Genomic DNA, 22,762 nt, shown 5'->3' on the forward strand with positions numbered 1-22,762 from the left:
GTTCGTCCAATCTTCAAGTATTTTTCATCTGAATAGCACCCTTACCAGTTGGGTCTCATTTAAGAGATTCAAAAGGTCCAAAAAAGAGCGGCAATATTAATGACTGGTACATTTAGCCATCGCGAGAGCGCTACAAATCTCATAGAAAGTTTGAAATGGGACACACTTGAAGATAGACGACGCGCTAAACGGAAGGGGCTGCTCACTAAATTCCGAAATCCGATCTTGGCCGAGGATGTAGAGCATAGATTATTACCACCAACTTTCAAATCGCCCTATGACCACCATTCAAAGATAACGGAAATTAGAGCTCGTACTGAGGCGTTCAGACAGTCGTTTTTCCATCGTGAGATCCGCGAGTGGAACAGAGGGGGGATATGACTTTGGCCCGAATTGTGCCCTCCGCCACACACAGCTTGGTGGCTAGCGGAGTGTATATGTAGATGGGATGGTAATTCACTAGGCCGGCTGCTGTTAGTCTCCCAACAAAGATACGGGATGACAGAGCGGGCAGCCAGATACCGCACTGCCAGTGGGAAGGGAAGGTGTGAGGTTGCAGTGGTTAATCCTAATCAATTGTTATTTTATCCTTGTTGGTTCTTGTGCAGTCTGCGGCCGTTAATGGTAGTTCGTGAATGACGCAACCAGCCAAAAATACTTTTTGGTATTTTAATTTAGCGCCATAACCGTTTCCGGACTACCATGCACATCTTCAGATGAATAATCTTTTCAGTTACATCTACGAAACCAGCCACAATTGCTTTTTGAATACTTTATTTTAGTGCCATAGAGGTTTAGAGCTACCACGCCCATCTTCAGATAGCTAATATTTTCAGGTACATATGTGTAATGTAGATAATCCTGCTAATTGACTGGTATGGTGTCTTATTATCTGTGAACTCTGTTAGCTTGTTCTTATTTATGTCATTATATTTTTATCTAAAATTCATCACAAGAGCGCATCAGAATTATGTCACACACCTATTTCCTTTTTAACAGTCTAACTTTGGCCATATTTCTAATTTATCGTATTTTATTACCGTAGTTACTTATACACCTGATAAGACCCCTACAGACTTTACCACTTTATTGTTTTTCTTATATCACATCTTACAATTATATGATTGAAGAATAAATGTACACCTACAGTACGACATCTGGCGAGCTTAAGACGAAAACATTTTGTGGCTATCGTACTGCAGTCTGTTATGGGGAGTAGCGTTTTCAACCAGATTACTCTAGTATATACCATATCTTATACATGCGCGACGATGCTAAGCAGATTTTGTTTTCATCTTTTGACGATACCACTATGGCTCCATGGTATTACGACATATTTTTTAAACAGGTACACCACGTCAAACTGTACTGGGCAGAAAGAAACAATCGAGAACCCAGAGTTGGTTTGATGAAGACTGTAGGAGGAAGTTAGAAGAAGAAAAAATGAGGCAAAAAAAAGAATGCTGCAGAGGAGAACTAGAGGTACTGTAGAAGAATACCAGCAGAAGGGAAGGGAAGCAGATAAGAAATGTAGGAGGAAAAAGAGAAAATTTGAAAAATAGTGGATTGGTGAGTTATAAGAGAGAAATACTGCTCAAGAAACAAGGAAATTCTATATGAGGGTTAAAAATATAAGAAACGGATTCCAACCCAGAGCACTTTTCTGTAAAGATAAGGAGGGAAAGCTGATTGGAAGAAAAGAGCAGATTTTAGATAGATGTGTGGAGTATTTTAGTTCAAATGGCTCTAAGCACTATGGGACTTAACATCTGAGGTCATCAGTCCCCTAGAACTTAGAACTACTTAAACCTAACTAACCTAAGGACATTACACACATCCATGTCCGAGGCAGGATTCGAACCTGCGACCGTAGCAGCAGCGCGGTTCCGTATTGAAGCGCCTAGAACCGCTAGGCCACAGCGGCCGGCGAGTATTTTAGTGAACTACTGAATGCAGAATTGGAAAATGAAGGGGGGGTAGATGACAATATGGCAGAAGAGATGGAGCTGGAAGTAAACAGGGATGAAGAGCACCAGGGATCAGTAGCAGAACTCACATTGGAAGAAGTTAAAGTTAGTATCAAGAATCTAAAAATCAATAAAGCTCCTGGAGAAAACAATATTACAACAGAAATGATAAAATATGGTGGAGTAAAACTAGTAAGGGTTTTGCATGAGATTGTTATTGTTGCGGTCTTTAGTCCTGAGACTGGTTTGATGCAGCTCTCCATGTTACTCCATCCTGTGCAAACTTCTTCATCTTCCAGTACCTACTGCAGCCTACATCCTCTGCTTAGTGTATTCATCTCTTGGTCTCCATCTACGATTTTTACCCTCCACACTGCCCTCCAATACTAAATTGGTGATCCCTCGACGTCTCAGAACAAATCCTACCAACCGATCCCTTCTTCTAGTCAAGTTGTTCCACAATCTCCTCTTGTCCCCAATTCTATTCAATACCTCCTCATTAGTTATGTGATCTACCCATCTAATCTTCAGCATTCTTCTGTAGCACCACATTTCGAAAGCTTCTATTCTCTTCTTGTCTAAACTATTTATCGTCCACGTTTCACTTCCATACATGGCTGCACTCCATCAGAAACGACTTCCTGACATTTAAATCTATACTCGATGTTAACAAATTTCTCTTCTTCAGAAACGCTTTCCTTGCCATTGCCAGTCTACATTTTATATCCTCTCTACTTCGACCATCATCAGTTATTTTGCTCCCCAAACAGCAAAACTCCTTTACTACTTTCAGTGTCTCATTTCCTAATCTAATTCCCTCAGCATCACCCGACTTAATTCGACTACATTTCATTATCCTCGTTTTGCTTTTGTTGATGTTCATCTTATATCCTCCTTTCAAGACACTGTCCATTCCGTTCAACTGCTCTTCCATGTCCTTTGCTGACTATGACAGAATTACAATGTCATCGTCAAACCTCAAAGTTTTTATTTCTTCTCCATGGATTTTAATACCTACTCCGAACTTTTCTTTTGTTTCCTTTACTGCTTACTCAATATACAGATTGAATAACATCGAGGATAGGCTGCAACCCTGTCTCACTCCCTTCCCAACCACTGCTTCCCTTTCATACTCCCCGACTCTTATTACTGCCATCTGCTTTCTGTACAAATTGTAAATAGTCTTTCGCTCCCTGTATTTTACCTCTGCCACCTTCAGAATTTGAAAGAGAGTATTCCAATCAACATTGTCAAAAGCTTTCTCTAAATCTACAAATGCTAGAAACGTAGGTTTGCCTTTCCTTAATCTTTCTTCTAAGATAAGTCATAGGGTCAGTATTGCCTCACGTGTTCCAACATTTCTACGGAATCCAAACTGATCTTCCCCGAGGTCGGCTTCTATCAGTTTTTCCATTCGCTTGTAAAGAATTCGCGTTAGTACTTTGCAGCTGTGACTTATTAAACTGATAGTTCGGTAATTTTCACATCTGTCAACACCTACTTTGTTTGGGATTGGAATTATATTCTTCTTGAAGTCTGGGGGTATTTCGCCTGTCTCATACATCTTGCTCACCAGATGGTAGATTTTTTTCAGGACTGGCTCTCTCAAGGCTGTCAGTAGTTCTAATGGAATGTTGTCTACTCCGGGGGCCTTGTTTCGACTCAGGTCTTTCAATGCTCTGTCAAACTCTTCACGCAGTATCATATCTCCCATTTCATCTACATCTACATCCTCTTCCACTTCCATAATATTGTCCTTAAGTACATCGCCCTTGTATAGACCCTCTATATACTCCTTTCACCTTTCTGCTTTCCCTTCTTTGCTTAGAACTGGATTTCCACCAAAGCTCTTGATATTCATGCAAGTGGTTCTCCTTTCTCCAAAGGTCCCTTTAATTTTTCTGTAGGCAGTATCTATCTTACCGCTAGTGAGATAATCCTCTACATCCTTATATTTGTCCTCTAGCCATCCCTGCTTAGCCATTTTGCACTTCCTGTCGATCTCATTTTTGAGACGTTTGTATTCCTTTTTGCCTTCTTCATTTACTGCCTTTTTATATTTGCTCCTTTCATCAATTAAATTCAATATTTCTTCTGTTACCCAAGGGTTTCTACTAGTCCTTGTGTTTTTACCTACTTGATCCTTTGCTGCCTCCACTATTTCATCCCTCAAAGCTATCCATTCTTCTTCTACTGTATTTCTTTCCCCCATTCCTGTCAATTGTTCCTTTATGCTCTCCCCGAAACCCTGTACAACCTCTGGTTCTTTCAGTTTATCCAGGTCCCATCCCCTTAAATTCCCACCTTTTTGCAGTTTCTTCAGTTTTAATCTACAGTTCATAACCGATAGACCGTGGTAAGAGTCCACATCTGTCCCTGGAAATGTCTTAGAATTGAAAACCTGGTTCCTAAATCCCTGTCTTACCACTATATAATCTATCTGAAACCTGTCAGTATCTCCAGGCTTCTTCCATGTATACAGCCTTCTTTCATGTTACTTGAACCAAGTGTAAGCTATGATTAAGTTATGCTCTGCGCAAAATTCTACCAGGCGGCTTCCTCTTTCATTTCTTAGCCCCAATCCATATTCACCTACTATGTTTCCTTCTCTCCCTTTTCCTACTCGCGAATTCCAGTCACCCATGACTAAGAAATGTTCGTCTCTCTTCACTACCTGAATAATTTCTTTTATCTCACCATGCATTTCATCAATTTCTTCGTCATCTGCAGAGCTAGTTGGCATATAAACTTGTACTACTGTAGTAGGCGTGGGCTTCGTGTCTATCTTGGCCACAACAATGCGTTCACTATGCTGTTTGGAGCAGCTTACCCGCACTCCTAATTTTTTATTCATTATTAAACCTACTCCTACATTACCCCTGTTTGATTTTGTATTTATAACCCTGTATTCACCTGACCAAAAGTCTTGTTCCTCCTGCCACCAAACTTCACTAATTCTCACTATATCTAACTTTAACCTATCCATTTCCCTTTTTAAATTTTCTAACCTACATGTCCGATTAAGGGATCTGACATTCCACGCTCCGATCCGTAGAACGCCAGTTTTCTTTCTCCTGATAATGACGTCCTCTTGTGTAGTCCCCGCCCGGAGATCCGAATGGGGGACTATTTTACCTCCGGAATATTTTACCCAAGAGGACGCCATCATCTTTTAATCATACAGTAAAGCTGTATGCCCTCGGGAAAAATTACGGCTGTGGTTTCCCCTTGCTTTCAGCCGTTCGCAGTACCAGAACAGCAAGGCCATTTTGGTTAGTGTTACAAGGCCAGATCAGTCAATCATCCAGACTGTTGCCCCTGCAACTACTGAAAAGGCTGCTGCCCCTCTTCAGGAACCACACGTTTGTCTGGCCTCTCAACAGATATCCCTCCGTTGTGGTTCCACCTACGGTACGGCTATCTGCATCGTTGAGGCACGCAAGCCTCCCCACCAACGGCAAGGTTGGATTATAGTGGAAATATGGCGGAAAGTAAATATGCCGAAACAGTGGAGTACAGCAATACTCTGCCCTACACATAAGAAACAAGACAAAACTGACTGTGGGAATTATAGAGGAATTGCAATACTCTGTATAGTATATAAAGTATTAGGAAAAATCATGGCTGGGCGGTTAAGAACATACGTAGAAGACTATCTGGGAGACTACCAGTGTGGTTTCAGAACTAACAGATCCTCAACAGACCAGATTTTCACCATCATACAGAGCCTTGAAAAATGTTATGAGTTCAACGTAGATGTCCGCCAGCTGTTCATTGAACTCAAACAAGTTTATGATAGTATCAAAAGGGATCAGCTTTGGAAGGCAATGCAAGAGGCAGGAGTCCCTAACAAACTGATAAGATTAGCTGGTTGGTTGGTTTGGGGGATTAAAGGGACCAGACTGCGACGGTCATCGGTCCGATAAGATTAGTCCAAATGACTTTTAAAAGAACAGTATATAAAGTAAAGATCGAGGGCACTTTATCAAAGGCATTTGAAGTTAACCAAGGACTGCGGCAGGGTGATGTGCTCTCCACTATTCTGTTTAATGTTGCCTTGGAGAGTGCAACTACCCTGGAGGAACACTGTTTAATAGAGTGTATCAGGAGCTTGCATATGCGGATGATATAGATTTGTTATCCAGGAGAAAAAAAGGGCCTGGAAGAAAAGTTTGAAAAAGTAGAAAGACATGGTGCGGAGATGGGGCTGATCATTAATCAGTCAAAGACCAAGTATATGTTAACATCTAGGAAAAAAATATAGTGAAGAAGAAAGAAGCATGACTTTGAATGGAAAAGTATATGAACGCTGTGAGAGCTTTAACTATCTTGGGTCACTGGTAACTGAGAATAATGATATGAAAGAAAAAATACAAGCAAGGATTGCAGCTGTTAACAGGAGCTACTTAGAATTGGTTAAAGTGTTTAAAGCAAAGAGCCTTAGTAGCAATCTGAAGATGACAGTGTGTCGTACAGTAGTTAGACCTGTGGTGAAGTATGGTTTGGAGACCTGAACTATGACACAAAACGATGAGGAATTGCTGCTGAGGTGGGAAAGGAAGATACTTAGGAAAATCTACGGGCCAGTGAATGACAGGAATTTTTGGAGAATCAGAAATAATAAGGAGCTCAGAGAGTTGTACAACAAACCAGATATCGTCACTGAAATAAAGAGTAGTAGACTACGTTGGTTGGGAAATGTGGAAAGAATGCTGGAGAACAGCGCAGTCAAGAAAGTTTTCAAAGGAAAACCCAGTGGACGTCGTATAAGGGGCAGACCAAGGACCAGATGGCTAGACAACGTGGAAGGGGATAAGAATGTGAGTGAGAGCCAAGGCAACCAGCAGAGAAGAGAGGGAGGAGGTTGTCCGGGAGGCCAAGGCCATACAAGGGCTGTAGCGCCAAGGAGTAGAAGTAGTAGTATGCCTCGTCAAATTCAACACGCACAACTTTCACATGTATGTCGGTAACACTTTTCACTATGGCCCGTTTTATTGTTTTAAGCTGTAGACAATCAGCTAATTGTATTTGTGTTTTTCCCATGTTTTGCTGCAGATCTGATGATGGTCATTGACGACCAAAACCGGTAGTCTGAGAAAGTAACAAGTTTTTGATCATAGGTGAAAAAAAGAAATTTATTCTACACTTTGTGGCTCCTTTTTTTTGCGCTCAGGTCGCAGTTTGGGAAATAGAGCTCTCATACACTGAAGAGCCAAAGAAACTGCCTAATATCGTGTAGGGTCCCCGCGAGCACGCAGAAGTGCCGCAACATGACGTGCCATGGACTCGACTAATGTCTGAAGTAGTGCTGGAGGGAACTGACATCATGAATCCAGCAGGGCTGTCCATAAATCCGTAAGAGTACGACGGGGTGGTGATCTCTTCTGTACAGCACGTTGAAAGGCATCCCAGATATCCTCAATAATATTAGTTTCTAGGGAGTTTGGTGGCTATCGGAAGTGTTTAAGTCCAGAAGAGTGTTCCTGGAGCCACTCAGCAGCAATTCTGGACGTGTGGGGTGTTGCAGTTTCCGACTGGAACCGCCCAAGCCCGGCGGAATGCACAATAGACATGAACGGATGCAGGTGATGCCTACGTGCGTGTCACCTGTCAGAGTCGTATCAAGAGGTATCAGGGGCCCCATATCACTCAAACTGCACACGCTCCACACCATTACAGAACCTCCACCAGCTTGTACAGTCCCCTGCTGACATGCAGGGTCCGTGGATTCATGAGGTTGTCTCCGCACCTATACACGTCTATCCGCTCGATACAATTTGAAACGAGACTCGTCTGACAAGGCAACGTGTTTCAGTCATTAACAGTCCAATGTCGCTGCTGACGGGTTCAGACTAGGTGTAAAGCTTTGTGTCGTGCAGTCATCAAGAGTACATGAGTGGGCCTTCGGCTCCGAAAGCCCATATCGATGATGTTTCGTTGAATGGCTCGCACGCTGACGTTTGTTGATGGCCCAGCACTGAAATCTGCAGCCATTTGTGGAAGGGTTGCACTTCTGCCACGTTGAACGATTGTCTTCAGTCGTCGTTGGTCCTGTTCTTGCAGGGTCTTTTTCCGGCCGTAGACGTGTCGGAAATTTGATGTTTTGTCGGACTCCTGATATTCAAGGTACACTCGTGAAATGGTCGTACAGGAAAATCCCCACTTCATCGCCAGCTCGGACGTGCTGTGTCACATCGCTCCAGCGCCGACTATAGCACCACGTTTAAACTCACTTAAATCTTGATAAGCTAAAATTGTAGCAGCAGTAACCGATATAACAACTGCACCAGACACTTGTTGTCTTCTACAGGCGTTGCCTGTAGAACTAAAAATAATGCATTATGTTCAAAATTATAGCAAATTAGTGGAAGATATAACTTTAAATTTCAATTTCAGATGGATTCGATTCCTTTCAAAGGTAATATAACGTTGACATACGTAATTAAGCAGGAAACGGCAGATAAAGTCATTAACTTAAAACTTGTCTCCCTGCCGTGTAATAATTTATCCACAGTTAGAATATGTTTCCTTGCCATCTAAAAGTTTTCAGAACACACAAAGTTACAAAATGACTCACTCTGGGTTATTTAAAACTTCGTAAACAGCCCACTCCACAGACTGGGCAGTTACGTTGGTGAGATCCAGTCTGATCCCGTAACCGTGCTTGACGACCCTCTGGACATTGTAACGTTGCTCAGCCATTACTGGCATCCCGATCAGCGGAACTCCCCGAGCTGTCGCTTCCAGAGTGCTCTGCAGTCCTCCGTGAGACATGAACAGTCTCAGGTTCTTGTGGGCTGAAAAAGTACATCGCTGACATGAGCGTTAAAGTGATATACAATAATTTTCTGAAGTTTGCTTTGCGAAGTGACAACGCCTCTTCCACCCCAGGGGCGTGCACAGAAATTTTCTTATAAGAACAGCACCTTATCTGTCTTCAACTATTTACAGCAAATAATAAAGTACATGTCACGGTCTCCAATGGGAGCCCCGTTTCAGGTTTTACGGAATGAAGAGAAACGAAACACTAAATCACGTAGATGTTCACAGAATCGATAAAATAAAATAATTAAACACGTTAAATTAATTGTCACATTGGGTGTTTTACTATTTAATAACACGCTATCTGACAAGGTACATCACTTTATACCAGGAGTACATATCAGGAGTATACAAACATGATGGCATTAAAAGTACTAGTTATGCAAAATTAATAAAATTACAGTGAAAAATGGAACGTTGCCTGTGGAGTGTTTCTGCAATACAAGAAACAATCTTAAAAACCTTGTGATGGAGATGCCATCAACATAGAGTATCGTCGACATATGAAACATGGGTAGCTATGAACGTAAGTGGAAATATATCAACGATAAAAAACATCGAGTACGTCATGTGTCTTAGAAGTATAGTTCAAAAAAAGTTGTAGCGTGTGACGATAAAGTATGTTCAGTGTGTGAGGAGTGTCGAGTGAATGAAGTGGAGTAACTGAAGCTAGAAGAATAAAGTGAACGATGTAGATTTTGTGAAGTGGAATGAGTAGTTTGGTATGAGAAGTCTGATGTAAGTTAATTTTGTGTGAGTGAAATGGTAAGCGTTAAGATGGTGGAAAGTAATACAGAAATGTGCGTGTATGTTTGAGAGTAAGTGTAGTGTAGTGCAACTGTAGTTGTTACTGGTATATATACTTCTGAAACTCTCTGACAGTTTAAAACTGCGTGTTGGATCGGGACTCGAACCAGAAACCTTTGCCTTTAACTGGCATATGCTCTTACCAACTGCGCTCTCCAAGCACGGCTCACGATTCGCTCTCACAGTTTTACTTCCTCAGGTACCTCATCTCCTGCCATACAAACTTTCACAAAAGTCCTCCTGCATAATTATGGAGTCCAGCGCTCCTGGAAAATGACTTAACCGCAGCCTAGGAATTGTTTCCAGCACTAATTTTCTCTCTGCAACAGAGTGGTGCGCTGACTGGAAAGTTCCTGGCTGAGTAAAACTGCGTGCCGGTCCGGGATTCGGAGCATTTGACTTTCGTGGACAAATTCTGTACCGACTGAGGTAGCGTTTCTGAGTTCTGAAAGGACTGAATGGCGACACAAATCAAAACAAGTGCGGCAAGCATCAAGGCTGTGATTAACACCTGTGCATAGCCTTTTACCACTCAGCACTCCAGCAACAGTGGGCTCTTTGCAGTGCTATATGTTTGTAGCTTCTGGACAACGAAAGAGTATACAACTGTTTGCGTGCCACCAGTCCAACCGTCAGCTTATTGCTTTAAACCATTGTCGCATTAACATTCGGACCACAGTGTTCCAACACCGAGTCGTCGAACTGTATGGTCCATTATGGCCATACGTAAGAGAAGGCGGCCATCCCGTTCTGTGGTTACAAAGCGTGGTCCAGTTTCCTGCCATTGTTTTATATGACCTTCTTCTCTCCTCTGCCTCGACACGCGCGTCACTATCAAAGCACAAAGCTGTGACATACATACTTCCTGAAGGTCATTCTGCTCGTTTCTTATATGGTGGTATTGTGCTTTATGACGTCACAATTATTTCGTTTTACTGTTCCGTAGCTTCGTATAATACTGATCTTTCCATTTGGAGGAGATAAGACGTTGTTGGGGCTATGTGCATGCCATCTCCTCACAGTCTTAACCGTTTTTGTTGCTACATTATACTAAATGTGCTTGTTCTGATTCATTTTTAGCGCTCTCTCTGGTTGTTGGAAGTTTCACTGTTGTTAGAATAATCCATCGTCAAATAACGATTAATTAGCATTGTAATACCACCTGTGTTCTGAATAGCACGGGATGGCTGCGCATTTAATGGTACAATAGTCTAGGGTCTGGGTACGATTAGTGAGACCAAAGGCACAAGAATAAAAATTAAAAAATAGTACATGGACGCTGAACGCATTAGATACCACTGTATTGTAGACGTAAGATATATTTTCAGTACATGCAGTCGTCAAAAATAATCTTCAGTTGGTTCCTATAGGGGAAACTATAACCCCATTCAGATTTCTGGATGGAGATGCAAGAGGATGAACTTACCAGAGACTGTAGTGTGACAAGATGTTGGACCTTTCCCACTGCTGTACTTTCCGCCTCGGGGACTGATCGTGAGAAGACGTTTAGTAATGTAATACATGTTAAAATGATTTGCTATGTCACCAGATGATTTTGTTTGTATATTACAATATTAAGGAAAACATAAATTTTAAAACTGTTAATTTTCAATACTTGAAAACCGCTTATGTTCTTCACGAGCGACGCGACATTCCAACGGCAGAATCTTCGCTGCAACGCCGCGCGGGGTAGCCGCGTGATCTAAAGGCGCCTGGTCTCGGTCCGTGCCGCTCCCCCCGTCGAAGGTTCGAGTCCTCCGTCGGGCATGGGCGTGTGTGTTGTCCATAGCGTAAGTTAGTCTAAATTAGATTAAGTACTGTGTAGGCTTAGGGACCGGTGACCTAAGTAGTTTGGTCCCATAAGACCTTACCACATATTTACAAATTTTTCGCTGCAGCAGTCATAGACGCTCCACAGACCACCGCCGCAAATTACGCGACAGCCAACGGTCACGAAAAGATTTCACCGTTCGATGTCTATCATATATTTCAAAATTCCATGGGTAAAAATTTTTTACTGAGTTGCCTAACTAGACATCTGAGCATGTACTTAAATCTCAACAAAAAAAAAAAATTACTACACATCATTCGATATGCCATGTTGAGATGCATTACTTCTCGTTTAGTCTTGATCAAGTTCACACACACTGACATTACGTGCTATAATATAAATGTCCATCTGTAACTGGAATGATAAGAAATTGTATATTATACAGAGTTATTCTAAATGATGTCCGCCCCGGGTAGCTGAGTGGAGAGTTGGCCTTTCGCTGTGCTGCGGTGAGGACGCGCTGTTTGTGTTCCTGCCGCGGACCGAGCGCTCGTGTTGTTTACATCGTACTCGGCCGTTTCGCGCGTGCCGTACTCAGCATATAGATCACTATGGCGCACCACTACAGAAAATCGACGCTCAAATTTACGTTCCACATCGAATTTGCACGGCCCAAAGCACTCGAAGTCGAACGATTTCTACGAGAAGAAGTTAAAATCCCAGCGACCGACATTCTCGGCATTCACTTGTCTATTGTGAGTAGTTCAGATGGTTCAAATGGCTCTGGTTCAAATGGCTCTGAGCACTATGGGACTCAACTGCTGAGGTCATTAGTCCCCTAGAACTTAGAACTAGTTAAACCTAACTAACCTAAGGACATCACACACATCCATGCCCGAGGCAGGATTCGAACCTGCGACCGTAGCGGTCTCGCGGTTCCAGACTGCAGCGCCAGAACCGCGCGGCCACTTCGGTTCAAATGGCTCTGAGCACTATGGGACTTAACATCTATGGTCATCAGTCCCCTATAACTTAGAACTAATTAAACCTAACTAACCTAAGGACATCACACAACACCCAGTCATCACGAGGCAGAGAAAATCCCTGACCCCGCCGGGAATCGAACACGGGAACCCGGGCGCGGGTAGCGAGAACGCTACCGCACGACCACGAGCTGCGGACTATTGTGAGTAGTATCGTATAAAGGTCATCAACGACGCCACATGTGAACGGATCCTTCGGGAAACGAAACAGGGCCTCCGTTCCTGCCAAGCTGATGGCAATGTGGGAACTGTGCACGTCGATTATTCTGGAATGGGACTTCGTACGATCAGACTTTTCGAACTTCCTTTCGAACTACCGGCGGAGGACGTCGTCACAGCGCTGCGCCCCTACGGCACGGTGCATGATCATATTGCGGAAAAATGGACGCAATTCCAGACATATCCGGTGCTGAACGGAGTCCGCCAGGTCCGAATAGAACTTAAAAGACATGTACCTTCATATCTTAAAATCGGTGGCTGCCGCGTCATCGTCCTCTACGATGGGCAACCGAAGACCTGCTCTGGTTGTGGGAAGGAGGGACACCTCAGATCCGAATCTATCCAACGTCGAATCACTCAACTGCCGCCGGCTGACGCTGACCCGCCATCGCAGCCGACGCTGCTTTCCGTGACTTATGCAGCAGCCCTCACGACAGTTACCACTTCACCACGACAGCCGACATCCACTGTTGGGTCGCGGCTCCATTCTCCCATACAGGGCGATGACGACACACCCGTTCCACAAGCTACGGATTCAACTCCGATGCCGCCGCCCCCGTCGACGGATAACAAGATACATGACGATAGCATGGCAGTAGACTCGCTTATTGTGCCTACGGCTGCCTTTGTGCCAGAACGTCGTGAATCTTTGCCATCGTCGGACACAGAAGGACACACCAGGAAGCAACGCTCTCCGAAGCGACGGAAGCGGAGGCGTAGAGCAACTTCCGACCGGGATGCGACACAGACTCCAGAGGACGACGACTCCACCTTCAATGACGACGCTACCACAGAAGCAGCCGCCATTTGCTGCAGTGTGGCACCACCGAACGGAACTGAGGACAAACCGCACATATCTACAGTGGCAAAATCGGATGCCGAAATGCAGGACAGATGCTGCCCACCACCTTCTAGAGTGCAAGCACCCATTCCGTGTCCTGAGGAAGCTAGGGAAGCCGATCTTGCTTTGAGTTCCCCGACGTGGGCGGATGACCACGAGGACGACGGCACCATGCAAGTTACGCCTACAGGGCCCACGCAATTGGCGCCGGCTCTCTAGAATGGACTGCAGGCGAGGTTTCGGGGGAAGCGGAGGTGTCGATACAGTCAGAAGCGTCTTAGGTAATTCCAGTCTTAATGGATACCTTAGCACCTGCGATTCGGCAACAAGCTTATCGTATCGCCAAGCTTAAGCTCAACACGATACGAACGGCAGTGAAGATTCAGTTGCTGCGTGAGATGCTTCGTTCTTCGGATGTTGATAGTGCCCCGTTGCAAGAAGTGTATATAGCGGCCCTCCCCGTTTTCTACTGTTATGTGACATATTTGTCACCGGCGGACCGAAATGGCAGCGGTACGGCAATACTAGTGCGCGACGGAATTGCCATCGAAGAAGTGACTTAGCTTCCGTTAGGATGGGGGCTGGCGATCACAGCACTGGGCAAGCGCATCATTAACATTTACGCTCCATCAGGAACTGACCAACGCCGCGAACGATCGCTATTCTACTCGGAGGATATCGCCCCCCTCTATCAGTAGCTTCGATCAATATATCTTCGGCGGCGACTTTAGCTGTGTGCTCCACCCCAAAGACCAAGTCCCACATTTCTCGACTTGTCAAGAACTTCGGCTCCTGGTTCGAGATCTGCTTCTCACCGACACGTGGAAGACAGTGCACGGTGACCGTCCCGGGACGACATATCTTACTAGTCACTCAGCCAGTCGCCTAGACCGCATTTATGTCTCACGAGCTCTAGCGCAGGGAGTATTGGACGCCGAACGTTGGCCGCTTGCCTTCTCCGATCATAGCGCTTTCATATGCGCACTCACCCTACAGCAGCAGCGGATATGGCGCAGACGAGGACCCTGGAAGCTGAATGTGGCTCATCTTCAAGCCCCGGAATGCCGTCAGATTATCGCCAACGCATGGATGGATTGCGAACGTCGTCTTTCCCGATACTCTTCGACTCTAGCACGGTGGGTGGAATGTGTTTCAGCGTGTGCTAACACAATTCGGAAAAGATATCGCAGCGTGGCATCGTCACACATTGGACTTTTACCACACGATGCTCCGCGAACTCGCCAGCCAACCACCACCTCCAAACTGACAAATGGAAAGCCGCCGAATTAAAGGTAAAATATTGTCTCCTACGAGGAAACGTTTGGAGGGGGTCGTCGTGCGATCGCGACGTCAAGACCGAGCGGAAGGAGAAAACCCGTCTACGCATCACATCGTGCTCGACAGCCGCCGACGCCTACAGCAGCTGATCACGGACCTCATATTGCCAGGTGGTAGGGTCGTAATGACTCAGGCGGCAGTTACAGAAGCCTTTGCAGATCACTATCGCCAGTTTTACGACGAGGTGAATACAGAGGAAGCGGACGAGCACGACGTACTGCAGCACGTGTCGCACACCCTCGACAATGCAGCAGCGGCGACGCTGTTAGCTGGACTTACACGGGACGACATCGAGGACGCTCTTAACAAGGGAGCACTCAACAAATCTCCCGGGCCAGACGGACTGCTGCTCGAGTTTTACCGGACTTTCCGCGATCTAATGATGCCCCGATGGATCATCATGTACCAAGAACTGATGACCCCCTGGATCCCACGTGCCACCTGAATTCGTGGAAGGTCTCCTCATGCCGATACACAATCCTTCCAGAAGTCGGACGGTCGAGGACTACAGGCCAATTACAATGCTCAACTCGGACTATAAAATCTTCGCCCGACTACTCGCCAGCCGCATAAAGAAGGTTCTGCCCCTACTCCTCTCCATGGAGCAAACGACACAGGGCGAAGTGACCACCATGCAAATAGCAACCAGCGAATGCAGAGATTTAATAGCCATCGCCACATCCTGTCGCCTTCGAGCTACTCTGATCTCCATTGATTTCGACCACGCCTTCGACAGAGCTCACCACAAGTTCCTTCTGTCTGTTATGACCCGTAAGGGCTTCCGCCTGACTTTCTCGACATCTTTCAGCGCCTTTTCCGTGAAGCTGCATCTCGTGTACTGGTGAATGGACGGATTGCGGGTCCCTTTCCGATCCGAAGGTCAGTTCACCAAGGATGCCCACTCTCCATGATCCTTTACGCGATCGCACTCGAACCACTTGCCGGAGGGTTGAAAAACAGGCGCTCGGGCATGTCATTGAGGGATCACACCTTTCACTGCAGGATATATGCTGATGACCTTCTATTACTTGTCCGATCTGGTGACGAGGTACGCTCGGTGATACACTGGATCAATCGCTATGGATTCGCAGCGGGCAGCCTCATGAATGTGGCCAAGTCGGCAGCGATGCCCATTGGGAGAGGTCTACAGGAGGACGCTTTAGCCCCACTCCAAATAGTCAACAAGATCCGATTCTTGGGCATAACATTTACACAGGATATGCGCCGCACGGCTGCCATGAACTATGCACGATTACTACAGGCAATACTTCGACGGATGGACCTCCTACAGCGTGTGGAATACCTCAACCTTCACGTGGCGACTAAGATGATCCACAAGGCTCAGGTCCTACCGATATCGACAGCGATGGCACACATACTGCAAGCAGCGTTTGGATATTACCTTACCACCGGACACCTATTCAAAGTCCGCTACGAAAAAATCACCCTTCCTCCGCCTGATAGCGGACTGGGACTTATAAATGTACGAGCGAGAGCTACAGCGTTATACTTGTGCACAATGATGAAATTGTGGACCCACAACGATGCTTCCCTTACGGGACGTCTGTTAGAGGAATTGCTGCCGGCGTCTCTTCTGCCACCTGTCACGACTGCGCACATTACACCCTCACTCTCGCACCTCTCGGCATTTATTCTTGACTATAGTTACGTGCACCCAGACCTCCCCAACACTCGCACTCCGAAGGCGAGAGACGTTTACAGGCTGCTGCTAAGATCCATCCCTCGCAATGTGATTGAGAGGAAGAGCCCTACGATTCTATGGCCTGTAGTGTGGACTGCGGTCCAGAAGCCGTTCCTCCCCACGCGTGTACGAGCCGCGTGGTACCACGTGGTGAACGGGAAGGCTGTAACACGACAAAGGGATGACGGATTCCCCCCTTTGCCCACGTTGCCACCTCGTGGATACTGACGAACACCGTTTAACGTGTGGATCGGCGTTAGAGGTATGGCTGCTAGTGCAGAAGATCCTCGCCTGCTACCTACGTATCGCGCCTCGCACAATTGAGCCACGGCTCCTCCTGTGTCCAGAGGATACTTATTTCCCACCTGCGAAGACTCACGCTCTAACATGGTTTAAAGGCATGTCCATATACTACCTCTTTCGAGACGAAGAGAAGATGGTACTTGATTACTGGCAATTTCTCCAGGACAGTCATAGCACACTTGAGTGTACACCTCGATACCGACAAGTATTTGCGAACTATTTGCTTAGTGTCTTCGATAATCCCCCCTCACAGTTGGGGAGTACCGGGCAGAGGATGACCGCCGTCATGGAGCTCCACACGATGCGAAATGTTTTATCAATTTGGAACATGGAATCTGTACGCAAATGGGCCACGCACATGGAATGGCGTGCGGAATTTGGTTACATTTTTCTTTCTTTATTACCTATCATCATACTATTAGTTTGAAATTCTGTTTCATAGTTTAGAAGGAACTCTTGTTCTGTTGTTGCTACGGATGTACATTCTAATTTTGTTTGTCGTAACTGAAAGACGCCTTTTTCCATATAAAAAAATTTGGTAGAAAAAAATTTCCACTTAAAACAAATTTTTAAAAAAAGTGGTCAGCGCGACAGAATGTCAATCCAAAGAGCCCGGGTTCGATTCTCGTCTGGGTGGGAGGTTTTCTCCGCTCAGGGACTGGGTGTTGTGTTGTCCTAATCATCATCATTTCATCGCCATCGACGCGCAAGTCGCCGAAGTGGCGTCAAAACGAAAGACTTGCACCAGGCGAATGGTCTATCCGACGGGAGGCCATCGTCACACGACATTATTATTATTATTATTCTAAATGATGGACCCATTTTCAGAAAATCGTATGCATTCAAGTACAAACCCAAAACGAACAAGCTTTATACCAATGAAAAGAGGAAGTTTCAAAGTTTTTGGCGGGAGGTGGCGGGCGCAGCAGGAGGCCGATGATGGATTCAGAAGCGGCCGGTAGAGTTCGCGCGGCGGTAGGGCCGTAATTCCGTTTCGCTGTCAATTGTAAGTGAGATGGCGACTGTGGAGCACAAGGTTTTCTGTGTCCTTGAGTTCGCGAAAAGTGAGCTGCAAATTGCAGTGCAGCGGGCATTTCGTACCATATTTGGTATTCAAACACCAACTCGCAAAAGCGTTAGCCTCTGGTTTAAGCAGTTTAAACTGATTGAGAGTGTGTGCAAAGGAAAGGGCGCAGGCCGACCGCGTGTGTCAGAGGATGATGTCCGATGAATTCAAGAAAGTTTTGTTTGTAGTGCCAGTAAGTCTATCAACAGAGCCAGTCGAGAACTTGGAATACCCCAACCAACTGTATGGAAAGTTCTGAGACGGCTTTTGCTGTACAAGACCTACCGATTACAACTTGTGCAGGCTTTCAACACCAATGACAAAAAGAAGCTTCTCGCATTTTGTGCTAACAAACATGGAAGATGACGCATTTCTACAGTGTGTATTTTTTAGCGATAAAGCGACATTACACCTTAGTGGAAAAGTCAACAGATATATTGTTCGCATATGGGGTTTGGAAAAATCCACATCCACCATTGCAACACGAAAGAGACTCACCGAAGATCAATCCGTTCTGTGCCGTATCCCGTACAAAGGTTTATGGAGCATTTTTCTTTGCGGAAAGAACTGTAATGGGAAATACGTACTTGGACATGTCGGAACAATGGCTATTCCCTCAAGTTATGGAAGATTCCCTGGGCTTCATTTTCCAACAAGATGGAGCTCCGCCCCATTGGCACCTGATGTACAAGGCTTTTTGAATGACTCCCTTCCTCAGTTCTGATCAGTCGCAGGGGACCTGAGGACCTGGCTTTGCGCTTCTGGCCACCGAGATCTCCTGATCTCACTCCCTGCGACTATTTATGATGGGGCTACGTGCAGGAAGCTGTTTACATACCGCCTATACCAACCACTCTGAACGATCTGCGGAACCGGATGACTGCTGCCGTGCACTCAGTAACAGCAGATACGCCTTCACACGTGTGAGACGAGCTTGGCTACAGCGTCGATGATTGCCATGGAGCTAACGGTGGCCACATCGAACATTTATAACATTTAGCACATTTCTCGTTAATAAATAATTATTAAGAACTAATTTATGACAAATGATTAAATTGACATCAGACATTATAAAAAAATCTTTGAAACTTCCTCTTTTCATTTGTATAAAGATTGTTCAGTTTGAATTTGTGCTTGAATAAATACGAAGTTTTGAAATGGGTACAATATTTAGAATAACCCCGTATTGCATAGAGAATTATTATTCATGCAGCAATGATACTTCCCATGAAAACGAAGGTACTTTATATGTTGAATGATAACATCCAACGGGGCATATTTTTGTAACGAAAGTATGAAAGATTAAACAAAAAGAGTATTCACAAGTCACTCTAGTAGCATAAATATTATCTCTGAAGAAGTAGCGAACTATATTTCCTAGAAATAAAGATATTCTTCTAGACGAGAATACAGAAAGTTAAAAGGAATCGGACTGCTTTTTTTCTCCCACGCTAAATGGACCATAAAAAAGATTTATGTATTTACTTATTTATTTGCTATGTAGCCCGAACAGATTGGTGTCGTAAAGCCGGCCTCTCACATCTCTCCAAGAACAATTCACACAAAATACGCTACGTAACAGTCACAGCAATAATAATTTACATTATTAATAAAACTAATAATTTGTAATAACAACAACAGTAACATTACTTGATTATAAAATAACCAAGGTATTAAGAATGCAATTGATTAGCTATTATAGTGCATAACAAACGCAATAATAATAATTTATGTTATTAATAATAGTAAAAATTGTCAATAACATCAAAAATAATAACAGTAAATGGATCAAATGGCTCTGAGCAGTATGGGACTTAACATCTGAGGTCATCAGTCCCCCAGACTTAAAACTACTTAAACCTAACTAACCTAAGAACATAACACACATCCATACCCGAGGCAGGATTCGAACCTGCGACCGTAGCAGCAGCGCGGTTCTGGACTGAAGAGCCTAGAACCACTCCGCCACAGCGGTTGGCAATAACACTAATAACAATAAAATAATCGAGACATTAAGAATGATACTTATTAGCTTAGCACTTTTGAAACCTTGTTCAGTATTATAAGAAGTGGAAGGAGGAATGAAAGGGAAGAGTATTAAAACGAAAGTGACAATGGCTGTTAGGAAAGGAGATAATTTCAATAGAGCATAGACAAGAGGAGGGAAGAGCGAGCCGCAGATAAATATGTGGAAGAGATTGATATTGTGATAGACGGTGGGCCGTTAGCTGTCTTTTAAAGTTTGGAAGGTTTTTAATTTCTCTAACATTTAGAGCCAGATTGTTCCAAAGTCGGGTTCCTGATACAGATAATGATTTGGCGAGCAAGGCAGTGGTCTGCAATGACACACAAAGAATTTTACTCTGTTGAGAACGAATGTTTCCGCTGTGTTGGCCAGATAGTAGTGTAAAGGTTGAAAATAAATAAGGAGTGCATTGATTGAGATGTCGATAGAGCAAACACAAGGTATGATAATTTCTACACTTATCGGCATGTAGTCACGGCCCACTGTCGACAACTGTTCACAGGCAAAAGTATATGGTCAAAGTAGCAAATGTAATGTGCATAAGCTTTTATCGCCGCTTCCACACAGTATGAACTCCCATACGAAAGTCAACGGAGAATAGTATCACCACAATCAAGGATAGGGAGTACTAGTGACTTTACGAGTTACTCTTTAAGCTCGAGAGGAAATACTTTTTTATATTTCTGTAGTGACTGAAGTGATGCTGACACCTTCTTAAAGACTATATCCGTGTGTTTAGTCCAGTCGACACGATGGTGGTTCAGAGTTATCTCCACACTCTTTACAGATGAAAAGTTGACTTCTGGGCTGTTAGGAATAAGGTTAGAAGAGAATCTCTGAATCAAGGGGTAATATTTCTGAGCGAGTAAGACTGCTTATGTCTTAGGTTCAAACCCGTGTTCTTCACTGACTAGGACGAAGCAGGTAAGACAGCATTTAAGTGCTGGATGACTGTGCGAAGGTTTGTTGGGATTAAAATTATGTGTAACTGACCGTCGTCAACGTATAAATGATATGTGAAAACGGAGATAATAGTTGACACAACATTATCTTATAATGAGAAAAGTAATGGACCAAGTACTGTTCCTTGTGGGATCCCTCCTACTACGTTCCTCCATTGTGCCCTCTTCATTCCGATTATTACACACTGTTGGCGGGGTGTAAAGTGTGAGTAGAACCACTGTACAGTACTCAAAGAAAAGTTTTGTCCTTTGAGTTTAGCATTAGAATATAAAAGTCGGCAGTATCGAAAGCTTTGCTGGAATCCAAAAAGCACAAAAAAGTTGCCTCTTGTTTTTCCATAGTCTGTCAGTCACTTTTATAAGAACAGTCACCGTTCTGTGATTTTTGCAGAAACCAGATTGGTATTCATCCAGAAACTTATTTGAGTGAAGTAATTTGTAAGCAGATCGAAAAGGATGTATTCTGAAGTGTTAGATAATGCTGGTGGATTGCAAATGGGCTGTAGTCAGAGGGTTCTTCGGTAGATTCCTTTCTGAGTATTGGTTTTATGGGTCCCTATTTCCAGACTATTGAGAAGACGCTAGAGGTCAGAGAATGGTTCAAAGTATCCGTTGTTATGGGCAGAAATGGAACGACCAAGAAATTGATCATTTACATTGTTATGTTGTCTATTACTGCAGCGACCGAACGAATTCGCGCAACTGGCTCCTAATTGTGTTAAGGCTTGCCGGATGATGACGCCTTTCGTTCGTACTAACCACCGATAATTCAAGAGAAGAGACCGGACGTCGTGTCATCCTCAGTTCACAGGTGTCACTGGATGCGAAAATGGATGGGCATGTCAGCTCTCCCAGCTGTATATCAGTTTACGAGACCGGAGCCGCTACTTCTCAGTCAAGTAGCTCCTCAGTTTGCCTCGCAAGGGCTGAGTGCATCCCGCTTGCCAACAGCGCTCGGCACAACGGATGGTCACCCATCCAAGTGCTAGCCCAGCGCGACAGCCCTTAACTGCGGTGATCTGCCTGGAACCGGTGTTACCACTGCGGCAAGGCCTTTGGCAAATAGAGATGCAGGCGTGGCGAAATACTCATTTAGATCCTCAATAGGCATTAGAGATTATACTGCGGTTTTGGGCTACAATGTAAGTCCTACGCAGGAGCCGAAGCTATAGTTTCGAGCACGGACGCACTAGCAAGCAAATGCAGCGGATACCCGACGTATTGTCGCAAGAGAAAACGAACCGTGTCACTGCTAAATGCATCGCAGGATGTAATTTTGCTGGGTGAAATGTAGCAAGGGCACTGGGATATTTGAACAGAGGTTTGAAGGAGTAATCGAAAAGCTTAATAGGCCTGTGCAAGGTGCGGCTAGAAGACAGTGGTGCCCCATGTGAGCTTCCTCAAGTGCCAATATCAACTAATGCACAAAAATAAAGGACGAAAGTAACTTTCACATGGTGCGTTGCTCTCATTTAACGTAGATTGATAAAACTTGGACCATACAAACAAAGAACTGCCACATTATACAGTGAAGAGCCAAAAAACTGGAACACCTGCCTAATATCGTGTACGGCCCCGGCGAGCATCCAACATGACTTGGTTGTGACTCGGCTAATGTCTGAAGCAGTGCTGGAGGGAATTGACAACATGACTCCTGCAGGACTGTTCATAAATCAGTAAGAGTACGAGGGAGTGGACATCTCTTCTGAACAGCACGTTCCAAGGCATCCCAGATATAATCATTATTGTTAGTGTATGGGGAGTCTGGTGGCTAGCGAAATATTTAAACTCAAAAGAGTCTTCATATAGCCACTCTGTAGCAATTATGGACGTGTGGAGTGTCGCATTGTCCTGCTGGAATTGCTCAAGTCCGTCGGAATGCACAATGGACATGA

At 44.6% G+C, this 22,762-nt stretch overlaps 1 protein-coding gene across 1 annotated transcript in view; it reads right to left on the minus strand.

Annotated features, from left to right (window-relative positions):
* Nucleotides 1–22,762, minus strand: part of LOC126419443 (UDP-glucosyltransferase 2-like) — a 50,091-nt gene that overhangs the window by 6,617 nt on the left and 20,712 nt on the right. Inside the window, exon 3 of the mRNA XM_050086631.1 lies at nt 8,545–8,764. Coding sequence (XP_049942588.1) covers nt 8,545–8,764 — 220 coding nt within the window. The remainder of the gene's footprint in view (nt 1–8,544; nt 8,765–22,762) is intronic.

The sequence above is a fragment of the Schistocerca serialis genome, chromosome 9, assembly GCF_023864345.2.
Source record: "Schistocerca serialis cubense isolate TAMUIC-IGC-003099 chromosome 9, iqSchSeri2.2, whole genome shotgun sequence".
NCBI classification, from domain to species: domain Eukaryota; kingdom Metazoa; phylum Arthropoda; class Insecta; order Orthoptera; family Acrididae; genus Schistocerca; species Schistocerca serialis.